General features: G+C 41.3%; 1 protein-coding gene across 1 annotated transcript in view; it reads right to left on the minus strand.

The window, feature by feature from the left end:
* The window catches only part of LOC145401919 (uncharacterized), a 492294-nt gene that overhangs the window by 45798 nt on the left and 432507 nt on the right, over positions 1 to 13989 (minus strand). The window contains exons 13-16 of the mRNA XM_080274025.1: positions 13578 to 13607; positions 8136 to 8208; positions 2328 to 2579; positions 996 to 1148 (exon numbers count right to left, since the gene is read on the minus strand). Coding sequence (XP_080130151.1) covers positions 996 to 1148; positions 2328 to 2579; positions 8136 to 8208; positions 13578 to 13607 — 508 coding nt within the window. The remainder of the gene's footprint in view (positions 1 to 995; positions 1149 to 2327; positions 2580 to 8135; positions 8209 to 13577; positions 13608 to 13989) is intronic.

The raw sequence follows: 13989 nt of genomic DNA on the forward strand, positions 1-13989 counted from the left end.
TCAATATACCTGTGATTTTTGTTTCCAAACTAATGGAACCAGAAATGCATGATGTGTCAGCAAAATGAAAAATATGTGAATATTAGGAAGATTGTTAAGTAAGAATAATGCTAAACACATATTGCTATGCTCAATACTGGTAATGCTTCTACATTTCTGAGGTCTCAAACTAATGAAACATGAATCTAACTTTCACACACCTTGAATAATACATTTCAAGTGGGCAAAATCTCATTAGATTCTGACACACTTTTGTAACAATGTAAAGGAATTACCGACTATATACGGTGCATGCAGTACAAAGTTAACCACTGTCTCCATGGTCACAACTCTTGATAACAACGGTAAATGCATCATGGAAATATTGGTTACTGTCTTAACATGCTTCTCTTGTAACTCTCCTTTCTCTGTCATCTCTCTCAGAATGATTGTTCAACTCTCTTCTTCCACACCACATACAATATTTCTTGATCAATGTCTCATACCCATATATGAATGGGCTTGAATTTACACAGAGAGGCAAACAAACTGAGGAAGTTAGGGAGTATTGCACTGTTGATGTAGATATGCTAAGAACTGTCAGAAGCAGGTTACACTAAGAAGGCTTTGCCATGTGAAGAAAATGGACAATAAGAAACTGACTAACTAGGAGAGTGTATGTGAGGTAGGAGGGAAGAGGGGGGAGGGGAGGGCAAGAATGAGCTGAAGGGAAGGGGCAGATAGGTATACCAGGGAGGGAGATCCAAGAGAAAGGAGTGTGTGATGGAGTACAGGATAACATGGAGGCAATACGTTTGTGACCATTAAGGTATCTGACTACAGACAGATACTACGGACAAAATTTTCTTTTCTTTAGTACAAATATCTAGATCTTGAATACGGCACTGAAAACAGCTTTATCTAGAAGTTGATATTATGGAAAGGGCAAATTATGTTCTTAATGAGTGGAGTTCTGTCCTTTTGTCAGTCTCACAGTCAAGCCTTCACTGACTCACTTGTGCCGGTGTCTGCGTCGCCGATGTCTGTGGTTGTCAGGATCATCGGAGTGGTGGCGGTGGCGGTGACGATGGCGGTGGCAGCGAGATGAGGAACATTTGCTGCTGGCCTCACTCTCACCATCTGAAGATCGTGCCCGACCTCGCCTCGGCCTGATGGGGAAAAGAGAGAGTGCTAAGTCTGTTTGGCAGTCAGATTTCTGTTGAGTCACTGTGTTGCCAACTTAATTATAGTCATAGCAATACACTACACAACTTGGCCAGTCAGTGATGACAAACATGTTCATTGACTACATACCTACATTGTGCTGGCATAACCATCAGCCAAGGAAGTATCAGAACAACAGCATGACTTACTCGGGAACAAAGTACTGTATTTCATTCGTAAAATTTGGTTAATTCAGGTTGCTACCATTATACAGTGACCCCTCAGGTACTGCGTCCTTTCTAGCATGTCTTTTATTTGCGCAGGTGGTGATATTGTGACTCTCCTCCTACAAATGAGTTAAAAAAAAAAAACATGACATGGGGATGAATAACATCACTCTGCCTGAGCCAAGTGTGACATCAGTCCAGTTAAGTGTAATCGATTCCTGTGTGTGTGTGTGTGTGTGTGTGTGTGTGTGTGTGTGTGTGTGTGTGTGTGTGTGTGTGTGTGTGTGTGTGTGTGTGTGTGTGTGTGTGTGTGTGTGTGTGTGTGTGTGTGTGTGTGTGTGTGTGTGTGTGTGTGTGTGTGTGTACAGTATTGTGGAAAGATTTTGATGGTAATTTCAGTATGAGTAAAAGGAATGACAAGCTGAGTGGCCAGGAAATGAAAGGTTCTGATAATGATCTTTCAATGCAGTCCTTGATTAACTTGGTTTTGTAACATGGTAATTTCCCTGAATAAGGTAACTGCATTTACTGTGGCCCCAGTATATTAATTCCTTTAGGTCATATCATCCATGTTCAGGCCCAGAATGTATGATGCAACTAATTAAAAACTGATCCAAGTTAAATCTTGTCAGTCATTACTTAATGTACACACTCCACTCTTGAAACAACCTTAAACACACAAACACCTAGCTTACGAACCCTTGGCAATCTTTCAGTGGTGGGGGACATGGATCCAAGATTGGGAACAAAGACAAAACCACTTGACAATCAGCAGCCATCTTTAGAAATATGTACGGTATATTAAGAAAGCCGCATTCATATGAAAGTTTACCAAATGAATGAAAGACACCTTGGGCATCATGCATCAGATCAGCACAACAGAAGTAAATCAGTACTCCATCCATAGAAGAGCTCATTCAAAAATACAACTTTAGGAGAGACAGAGCAACAACCCACCTCCTGTGCCCTCGGGAGTCCACTGAGGACTGGCTGTCAACACTTGACGTCCGCCGTGACACATAACCTTGGCTGTCTGTGGCAGTGTCTGTGGAGGTTTTGTTGGCTGCTGACGAGCGCACTGAGCGTGGAGAGGCTCCCCCTGCCCCCCTCCCCCTTCCAGTGGGCTGCGGGGCGGACCTGGTGCTGCGTGGGGAGTCACTGCGCGGACCCATCGTCAGTGAGGTCGAACTACGGTACATATGGGACACACTGAGGGTAAATAAATAGGGGAAACATAAATACCTAATGAAATGATCTACAGCATGGGTGGGCAAGCCAGGCTTACAAGCCACATGCAGTTCTTTGGTCCACTGAGGATGGCATGTGAGGAAGTTGTTGTCTTGCCATACCTCGCACATGTTTACGATGGACTGTCTACCAGTTTTCTCTTTTTTCTTACGGAAAAGATTATTATCTGTTGTAAAACCTTGGCTGCAATACAATAATTGTACTTAATATAGTGTTCAACGTAGCTTTACTATTACTTACAGGGAAGTGTACATATGCAACAATAATAATATTACTTTAGGTCTATATAGATTTAGTATAAGATTACATGAAAAACGTTTTTCATTCCTTGGCTCCTGAATAATCCAAAAATACTGTGTCTGACTAATAGTTCCTGGAGGTTTGGTCACCCGCGATAAAGAGTGTGAAAACCGTATCTACACACACCCTTTACCACGTGAAGTGTCCTGTAAGATAAATTTGTTAGTGCAATGTAGGCGATTGTAATACTCTACCAAGTATCCCTCCAACTGTCCTCCATCCGTGGTGATTTTGAAGATACCAAGTTCTGACAGAATCAGTAGTCAAATCTCTATACAACAACACAGACACAGATCATTAAGAAGTTATTCCCCTTCCGCACTCAGCCATCGTGAATTTTTGCATACACAATCAGAGCGGTCCCCAGATCCCCTCAGCATCCGTACAGCGATCCACAAATCAACAGTTGTGCGTCTGAGCCAAGATGTCTGCCCGATGTTTACGGGCGCAAAACCACACTCTGAGTAAGAAGCTCAAGATCCCTTCTTTCCGTCACCCCTTTGAAGTCCCTGTACCACTTGCCCACACTGTCATACGTTTCACTACAGTCATAATGCCTCCTTTCATGCATTGTATTACGTCATCTTCTAGCAAGTGCATAGCCACTAGACCACCATCGCTAACGTAGCATTACATTTAAAATGCATGATGAACACTTTCAATAAATAACAAATATTCTTAGTGCCAGTTGTAACTTTAGTGGAAAATAAAATACCTACCGGTATATAAATATGCACTCTGGTGCAACCTGTCTGCTTTGTGTTATGTACCATACATAGCTACTGGTACTCAACCTGCTTTCAGTTCTGCTCATTTCCATTTATTCATCTCACTCTCATATAACGATATATTCTTAGTGACTGCAGCACCTTGAGTGCAAAATAATAAAAAGTTTATGGAAATATACACGCTGGCGGCGCAAGTCCGTTTGACTTGTGTTACATACCATGTGAAGTTAGTCACATGTTTCTGACTTTATTTTCTATCTATGCATGCTGATTTTTTTTCCCCTCACTGAGAGCTGTCTTGCGTGATCGGTAAATGTGTACCTCTCTGATATAAATGTCATAATTACTGCAGAAGCAAAGGATTTAACCACAAAATGGTGGGCTGATGGCTTTACGTGGTTTTGAAACCTGAGAACTAGCACCTCTTTTGTAGGTTAGTGGCAGCTTATTAACACTGACATATAAACACAGATGACGTATGGGGAGGCAATACATGCGTCAATTTGGCCGCCATGTTGGAAAAGTCGAGTGAACATCGTCTGCTATGGTCTAGTCTACATTTGTACCGCCTTTAACTACTCTGAAATGCCACAGTGTTACACAAACAAGCAAACAATTGGCACCAGACAACAGGGAAAAACTTTTCATGGGTAAGTATATACAATTTGTACTATAAAATCAATATAAACGTCATATAGCCCTGCACTGCTCACACTGATGCATGCAGGCGTGCAGTACTTCCACACTGAGTTGTAATATAAACACTATAGTCAATGTGAATAACAGCTAACCTTAAAATATAACGTTTGACAGTACCACAATGCATTATTCTTTTTCACTATGGTAATCAGCGTACAGTACTCAGATTCTCATGTACTAAGCCACGTAAGGTAAAGGTCAAGAAAGGTAATCAGCGTACAGTACTCAGATTCTCATGTACTAAGCCACGTAAGGTAAAGGTCAAGAAAGCCCTCGCCACCTCACTTTCGTTTGTTCTTGCAATTTTTAGCTAAGATGGCACTGTGTACACATTATGCATGCAAAATTAAAGTATGGTGAATATGTTTAAAATGAATTTACTCCAGAAATGCGATGTTGGGTTACATTAGTGTATTTTCTGATGAAATAACTATCCTAACAACCTACCCACATATGAACCTAACAATCTCAGACGTTCAGCATTTCCAAGATCATTTGGGGACTTGTAGTTTTATGTTTATTTCAGTTCATAAGATTCTGGCAATAACTCAAGCCTTGAAAATTTCTGTGAAACTGCAAATATTCCTCCCCCCCAAATATATATATATATATATATATATATATATATATATATATATATATATATATATATATATATATATATGGAAATTAGTTCCCAGGTTCTGATACTTCTTTCACATCTTTTTCCCCCTAAAATCTGATATATTCATTCATACTGCCACACTGGTTGAGTGGCAAAGGCTTTCTTGAATTCAACAATTGTCACTGGGTGTTTCCCTGCTTCATCGTGTCCTTGTAAATTGTAAACTGTAACACTCCCAGAATTCCATTATTCAGATACATATATATTTGATGTTTTACGTATATAAAAGGTATAACCAATATTTTTACTATGGTGGCATATAATTTACACATGTTCACAGTCATTCTTTTATTTCTTTATCAAACTCCATTTCAGTTATCATATTATTCATATATTTTACACGATGCTAAAAAGAATTAAACTTCATGCATGTGTTAGGTTTGTCATGAGTCATATCATATTGCAGCCAGATTTCAGCAATAAGTTCGCTGCAGTTAGCTCAGACGCACGTGTTGCATTTTGTTGTTAATCAGGATTGCTTTGGAGATGTGTTTGTGGCAAACACGGACCAAGGAAGAAAAGATGCATTTAATATTACTTTAAAATCTTTTATAAGATTTGAAAGAAGCTGTTACATAAGGAAATCCATGCACTGTTAAGAAAGTTATGGCCAGAAAACGTCAGCATCTGCCCCTCTGCCCATTGATACCCTTTGTTTATTTTCAGTCCGACGACCTTGCCAATATGGCGGCATTATTGACGTGCATTGGTCACTGAGCTCGATAATATGGAGAGGCTTTCTCATGGGTAACACAGCATAATTTATGTAGCCGCCGCCAGGGCGGAGCTGGTATAGCGGCAGCCATGTTACACCACGCCTGATGCCCATGGTTTTTTAACTGAGGTGTTCGCTGGCTTTTTGAGAGCAGCCAATGATTCCGTAATATATAGTGCCATGGTCAGCTGTTCAGCTTCTGGATGCAAAAATGGGTAAAGGAATTCATCAGAGAGATGGCATTACATTCACAAGCAAGAAATAAATCATGTTGCTAATTCTGTAACATTACTGCCCCCTGGGGTGGGGCGGGAGATTCTTCCCCAGTATCCCTGCATGAATGAGGCCACTAAAACGGGCCCATTTATATCCATTCTTTCTCTCCATATCCTCTTCTTTTCTGTTCACACTCTCTTGTAGATATTTCCATGTTTCTTCCGGCCTTTTTCAATCTGGATATTCGGTTTCATGACATGGATGGTGCCATAAAGGGTATATTCTACACCGCAGCAACCTATGGCGTTGTTTTATACTCATTGGCTTAATGTATCCGATATAATTCGCTGAACTAGTCAGAAAAATAATCATAATCCATATATGTTTTGGTATTATAAGCGACGAGTGTATCTTTATTAATAACCACTGGTTAGTGGAAATAAAGTATTTGAATTTGAGTGCTGCTGTTTCAATATGGCGGCCAAAATCACACGCCCGCGGCGGAGATAGCCTCTCCATACTTTAGAGTTCAGTGACTAATGCATGCAAGTTAATATTCCATGAATTAAAATTCACAGACTAGCATCTGCCAAGGCAGAACTTTCCAGTGAGAAAAGGAAAGGTGTTCAATAATATTAATATTGCTACTGGTTTTGGTTTTTACATAAAATTTATTTGGTCTCATGGAGTTGCGTTTGTGTTGTTAATTTAATGAAGCAATAAATTTTGATTTTAATAATTCATGTATATGGTTAAAATAGTAACTGGCAAATCCAGACGAGCTCAGAGGGTGCCGTCAAATTCCGTCATTTTCCACATTCAGTGTGGAAGAGGGTTTGGAAAAGTAAAGACTCAGGAAAGTAGACTGCTCTTCTGTGATACTGCCCACTGTCTGGAAGAAACGCTGTTCCAGTAGTCTGGCCATCATCATCATCCAGGGTTCATTTTCAGAATCACTCCTGACTCAAAGAGCTGTCAATTCTATATTTACTGGACTTAATTAGGGTCAATTAGTAAGAACCCAAAGTGGTGGAGAGAGGTGAGTTGGCTGTTCACAGTCAACCCCTCAAAACTTATCTTTTAATCCCACAAAAAATTACTACAATGCTTCTCTCCCTCTTTTCATAAATAACAAGATATTCTTCATTCCTGTAGCTCACTCTGTGAAAAATAATAGTGTTTACATAAATATGCCTGCTGGTTGCGCTAACCGTCTGTTTCCACTGCACTACATGCTTAGTGGATCACTGATGACTCAAACCTGCCAAGGAACCAATTTAGGTGACCTGGAAATTTGTTTTTAGACTTTTTAGGGTTAGTGACCTTTGACCAAAAGTATATTCCCAATGAACCCATGTTATAAGAACATCGCTATATAACTGGCTATCACTTGATGTAGTCCGATTGTGCAGCGAGGTTGGACTGTTCATCACCTTAGCTGTTATGGAAAACATCAAGTGACCCTGCCATGATAGAAAATACAAATACCATATTGATGTTACCATTCTCTTATGATCTCTCGCTATACGTACTTCAATGTCTAATAATTTTCTGTTAAACAAAAATACCATACCAAGATACTGTATAAAGAAAACATTATTAGCTGTCAATTCCTTATTCAGACTGTTTATATGGCCACCACGCAGCATTGTAAGTGGTTTCCTGGCGTACAATAAACCATTAGGCTTGTCACTCAAAGCCACCCGAAAATGATAGAAGAGTAATAAAACGTGACAGGAAAGATGGGAGAAATGGGAAGAGAGGAGGGCAGACTGAAAAAGAACGATAAAGGCTGAGGAAGAAGTAAGCATCACTACATCACATGTGTGGATGATGGTGGCCACCTTTACCAGAAATCTCTTAGACATTTCAAAACAAAGGGTCACAAGCTTAAACAGTTTTGCCCAGGGACATCTTTTTAATTTTATTTTTGCTGCTACCAGACAATTTCAACTTATGAAAAGCCTCATACTGCAGAGATTTATTGAGGCTATATCTAATCCATTCAGTTCCAGTCTGGATAATCTATCCAATGGTGAACAAAATAATCAGAAAATGGGAAATGAGAGTGATCTAGAGCTGGAGTCACAGGCTCATCAGCCTCTTCCAGAAGTCATGCATGAGTTTCTGTGATAAAATGAAAAAGACATCACCAGGCTCCATGGCTTAAGAAAGGTAAAGGATGCTTGACTCACGTGGACACCGGTGTGGGCAGCTGCACTGTACTGCGTGTTTCTGGCTTCACCTCAATGTCCTCCACTCGAGGGGCTGTCGACAGAATAATATTTGGTGCCATATTCACTACTTAGGTTACATTAGGTTAGGTTAAGCTGATTTGATTTGATTATGAGAGACTAAGTTTATCAGTTAGATTAGATAAGGTGAGATGAAGTTAATTTTTTTGATAAGGTTAAAACAAATTAATTAGGCAGGTTAGGTGGGGTACGGTCTGATGAAGTCAGGTCAGATTAGATCGGAGCTAAAATAACAGGCTATTAATTTACACAAGTTAGGTTATGCTAAGACTGCTTGATATGGTAGATGAATACGTGTGAAAGTAAACTATGGATAACAAGAAATCGAAAGAACTTAGTGATACAAATTACTGGATGCTGACCACAACAATCCATCTAATACATGTAATTTGCACCAGCTGACAGAATAGCTCTACATCATATCAAATACCGGTATGTAACAACTTGTATTGAGTATAACCTGTGGGATGGAGCTGAGAATTTGTAAGGGTTGAAACATTATATACAGACGGATAATGTAGCACCACTTCCACTGAGTTCCGTAGTAATCAAAATTGAAATTAATTTTTTTCTCAGCTTGTGCTCGAGGTTCCTTACGCTATAGACTAATGCTCTACCTGAACCCCTGAAATTCAGGTGATGGTTATAGCCGTCATGAAACTTGCGGCTGGGGCAGCTCGGATTACAGCTATAGTCATTTTACGTTACCTGCCATCATTTGAATTCCTACCTATTTTCTGTGGTGTCTTGTGCGTCACGTAATGTTCTAGGTGGCACCCCAGGCCAGTTTCCAGCTCACCACTGTAGCGAGAAGAAACGTGGGTTTCGATTCTGGATCGTTCATTTCCCTACCTTTTGCAAGTGACCACCTGACCCCTGCCAAGCCTCCTATGTATCCATCGATGGGGTTGAGTGATACTGCTACTGAGAGGGCATTAAAGATCATGGTATCATCATTATCAAGTGGCGAAACTACCTCTGAGAGCAGGAGCTACCATATGACGAGTGAAGTGCCCTGGCCACCCTCCCCTGCCTCCTCCCATAGTTCCATGCTGCTGCTTGAAAGTGACAGAGGACCCCACAGTGGTGGCTGATATTCCTGCAGTGCATAGTGATATCCGTTACCCTTCTGACATCTCAGGAAACTCCTCTGAGATGTCGGACTCCAACACTGAGGTTTGGATGCCCAAAAGTCATGTGCACAAAAAATGCCACATTTTGGTTGCCCTGCAACCTATGTGTAGTCTAAGAAGAGGCTCTCTGACACCACCACCCACATCGTACCACCCTGGAACTTCGAGTGTAATGTGTTCACAGCCCAACCCTTCATCTGTGTCTTACAACCACAGAGGCGACCATTTGGGCAGCAACAGGAGGCAACATTTCCTTTCAGAACTCCCCAGGCATCGCCGCATGGTGAATCAACCCTCTGATTCAACCTATTCTCCCTCCCCTCCCTGCTGTGCAAGATGCCGTGCACGTGGGCGTGCTGGTCGGTCAAGAGGCTGGGGTGTACATGGTGAACGTGCCCATCGTCTCAGTTCTCACAGGCCACGTGTGGAGACAACGAAGACCTTTGTGTGAAAGGAGGGGGAGGGGTTTGAGCCCATGACAATTGCCAAGACTGATGATTCACAGGCAGGTGTCCAGGCAGATATCCCGAGGACACTGACCTCCTGCATTTCGCATTTTTTAAGGCATTTTTTAAATGTACGTCATGGAATACCTAGCGCACGAGATAACTCTTATCAGGAAAACTCCCTATGCTGGCTCCACCTCCCATCCCATGACTACTCGAACATGATGAAATGGTACCCTGTGGATATGGATGGATTTTACACGTAGCTAGCTCTGACAACGTTGATAGCACACATAAAAAAAGCATGCCATCCAGGAATATTGGATCATGGTCGATCTCATGGCCACGCCTGTCTGTCCGAAAATCATGGTGTGGGACAAGTACCTTGCAGGTTGTGGAAAATTTGCCAAATTTTTACCATGTTCAAGGAATCTTTCACCACGTTTTTCCACCGTTTTCAGAAAGTGGTGGAGGATGCGTCGCTTCAATTGTTCCAGGGACGACTGTCATTCATCCTGTACATATTGTCCAAACTTCATCGTTTTGGCATCAAATTCTTTGTTGTTTGTGACTGCAAGACTGGATATGTGCTGGACTTTGTTGTGTACTCTGTGCCAGATGTGGATATCCCAAGTGACGACCTACACAGCTCAGGTGCCATTGTGAAAGTGCTAATGGACAAGTACTTCGGGGCTAACCACATTCTGTTCACAGATAACTACTACACGTCCCAGGCATCGATGAAGTTTCTCCTTGAGCAAGGGACAGGAATCTGTGGCACTATATGGCACAATAGGAAGCACTACCCTGCCTTCCCTGCCAAGGCTGAGAAGGGGGATTAACTCACCAGGATTATGTGGTAACATGTTGGCCATTCACTGGCATGACAAGGGAAGGGTCAACATGCTTTTACTAAATTTCACAATGGTGAGATGCATGCCGGATGCAGCTGAGATGTAGGGTGTGATGCAGGACCTCAGGATCAAGGCACTGATCAAGCCTGATGCCGTCACTGATTACATCAGCATGCTGATTGTGAATATGTCAGATATGCAGACTGGTGCCATCAGCTGTGTCCAGAAGTACTGCAGGCAGTACAAGACAGCATTCCTACAGCGTCCTGATATCACTGTGCTCAACACATTCTGTTCAGGCAGGTTCTTGGCACAGGTCTTTCTTCACGTGAATTTGTGAAAGAACATGTGCGCGAACTACTAGTAGAGTACGGACGTGTACAGCCAGCTACACAGCACTGCTGTTCTGCCTGACTGAGTCACCCAGGCAGACTATCCCTCGTGTCACTGCATAGTGAACCTGGGGTATAATACATGCAGGGGAGAAACTGTACAGGCAGCGCCATGTCTGCCTGAAGAGTCATTGATGGCAGCAAGTTGGCAAGGATACACACTTCCAGAGCAGTGAGTGCAAGGTGGCACTGTGCACAGAGTGCTTCTTCAATTACAACACTGAGTTGAGATACTGGGCACTGATGTGTAAGGATGTGTAAATAGTGTACATATTGAGATTACTACATAAGAATTTAGAATATATGGAAATGTACACATATAAGAAAATGTTCTCAAGTTACAGTGTAAGTGAACTTGCAGTACAAGTGTAAATTAGTGTTACGGTATTACAGCGCAATGTGTATTCAGATTAGTCCACTTGTGGTAGCAAACAAGACAAATTTTGTGCAGTTCCTCTAGTGGGATTAAGAATTTTGCCAAGTGTGTGAGTTTATTACATTAGAATGCAGAATGTATGCGAAAACAGAGGTATAAGGAATTGATCTCAGGATACAGTGAAAGTGAACACGCAATACAAGTGTCAATACGTGTTATGGCCATCTTGTGCAGTATGTGTGTAAACTGGTTTTGTTGTGATAGTACACTCATATCTATTTTGTGCAGTTCCTCTAGTGTAGTAAGAGCTTAGCCAAGTAAGTACTTAAGAAAATACGAATGGCATGGGTGTAACAAAAGAAAACAAACACAGATAACTCAAGTGATCTTGCGTGACAGAGACTGTCCTTGCAGAGAAAATGATATAATCTTTTGCAGCAAATAATGTGTAATACACACTGGAAAACTTCTCCCTCCCCCATCCCATATGCCGTGGTGCACAGTGTCACTCTGGAAAGGCCAGAAAAGTTGGATGAATAAACTGAGCTGGCCACACATACAAGGGGCATTGATTCGTACATGTGCCAGTGGCAGGGGCAGTGGAAAGGATAGTCAGGGTCAAGTGGGGCAAAGAGGAGTATGTGAGAGTGTGAGCGGGGAATCCCATCTGACCCAGGTAGGCGGGAGGGTTGTGTGCTGTAACTGCAGACTCAGCCACTCTTCGAAACACAACCTTCTGCAACTCCGAAAATACCTCCATTCATTCCCTTCTACTTCCTCAATGTTTCCACCTTGAGACCTGGGAACACTTGCAAAGGAGAGAGAAAGGATTGCTGAGTATTCTGTTCTTTAATCGAGTGTTTGATGTGCTGCAGTTACGGAGCTATGACTGCTCAAAATCAGTCTACTTTTGAAAAAAAAAAAAAAAAAAAACGGCTAAGCGCCAAACTCATAAAACACCGAAGTTTTAGGGGTTAATAGATATTGGGAATGTTTAGTTTTTTGCGATTGGTTCCACTGGCAGTTCGTAAAAAAAGTAAAAATTAAAAGCTACTCGGGATCTGCATAACCTCGCACCTCACAGATGTCAGTGGAGCCGATTGTCTACCTGTTGTTTTTCAGTAATTAACAGTGTTTCTTTGTGATGTGGCTTCTGCAGTTCGTCGCACTAGATGAAATTTGTACCCTCTAATAGGCTTCCAGTACACCGACGCTTAAAAGTACGCGGTTAAATAAACAGAGAAACCTGTATATTACATAGGGAAAATCATGGCTTGCTGCTTGGCTCTCACCTATGAGTTCCGGATTAGATTCCCGGCATAGTGGTAATATATTGGAGGAACATGGTTAACCGTTTGGCAACGAAATCTGCAAACTACAAGATTTAAACAAGACTATCTCGGTGTTGAAGAAAACAAATGACTCCAGATATTAACAAGTAAAGTAACCTAGAAGGCGTATACCATGTTCAGTAGATTGTCATCGTATTAATTACGAGAGGAAACCTCTGTTTGTGATAGATTGCACGCGATATACAGCGTACGGGTATTGCGTACGCTTCCTTTTTTACATGTTTAAGTATTTTTCCTCGAAATTACTTGAACAAATGCTGTGAGATCTTAACAGCAGTATAATATACATTAACCTGACAAAAAGATTATTGATAAGACAGTGAGGTAATGGAAAGTACTATTCTTGCAGCCTGTAACATGAGGTAGCCTAATGTTGTGCTACCGTAGAACTCCATCCTTGTCCTTTATTTAGTCATTATCTTAACATTTTTAATGTACTGAGATTGCTTATCACAACGGACACTGAACACAGTTTTTAATTATGAAAAATCCAAGAAAAAATACTACATTATTTTTATACTTTACTGGTTATGTTGGTCACAAAAACAATGTACACTTGCTTGAACAAAAGGCGTAGCCAAGGAAGAGTTGCCAATTATGATTTTTTTTAAAAACCGGGCCTAGGTACCCTGAGTGAATGAATATATGGTCCATTTCGCCTTAGAATCTATTAATAGCTCCTTCGACTTATCAGTTTCAAATTTGTAGCTTCTGTATCCACCCTGCCTCATGTGACAGGGAAATGGGACACTGATGATGATGATGATGATAATGACGAAGATCCTATTAATACACTGATTATTCTAAACTACACGATAATCCAACCTGCCTTTGGTTATAATCCAGCACCGGAAAGCCTCTGAACGGAAGCATGAAAAGGAGAAAGATATGTTAGGTCTCACGATACAGCTGCCAACAATTTACGTACACATGGAAAGTACACAGATTATAAACAGTGAGATTCATCCTAAAGTGTCCATTGTGGACATAAAAGATTTGAGGCTCGGCATCCCTTGAATCTAATGACTTTTTTTTTTTTTTTTTCTGCAGATCATTTACTGAGTTGTTAAGGGGAGACAAGTGAAACCGGGAGTGGTTTGCTACAGCCTAAACCCCTTCACAACTATAGATCCTTCCTGAGGTGAATACATTGTCTGGAGATGGAAAGAACAATATTTAAAATATTTACACCAATCTTTATGGCTGTTAATGACGTGCACACAGTACATGACCTTCATCCA

Source organism: Coenobita brevimanus, chromosome 57 (assembly GCF_032717465.1).
Source record: "Coenobita brevimanus isolate Jiangsu-jjx chromosome 57, ASM3271746v2, whole genome shotgun sequence".
NCBI classification, from domain to species: Eukaryota; Metazoa; Arthropoda; class Malacostraca; order Decapoda; family Coenobitidae; genus Coenobita; species Coenobita brevimanus.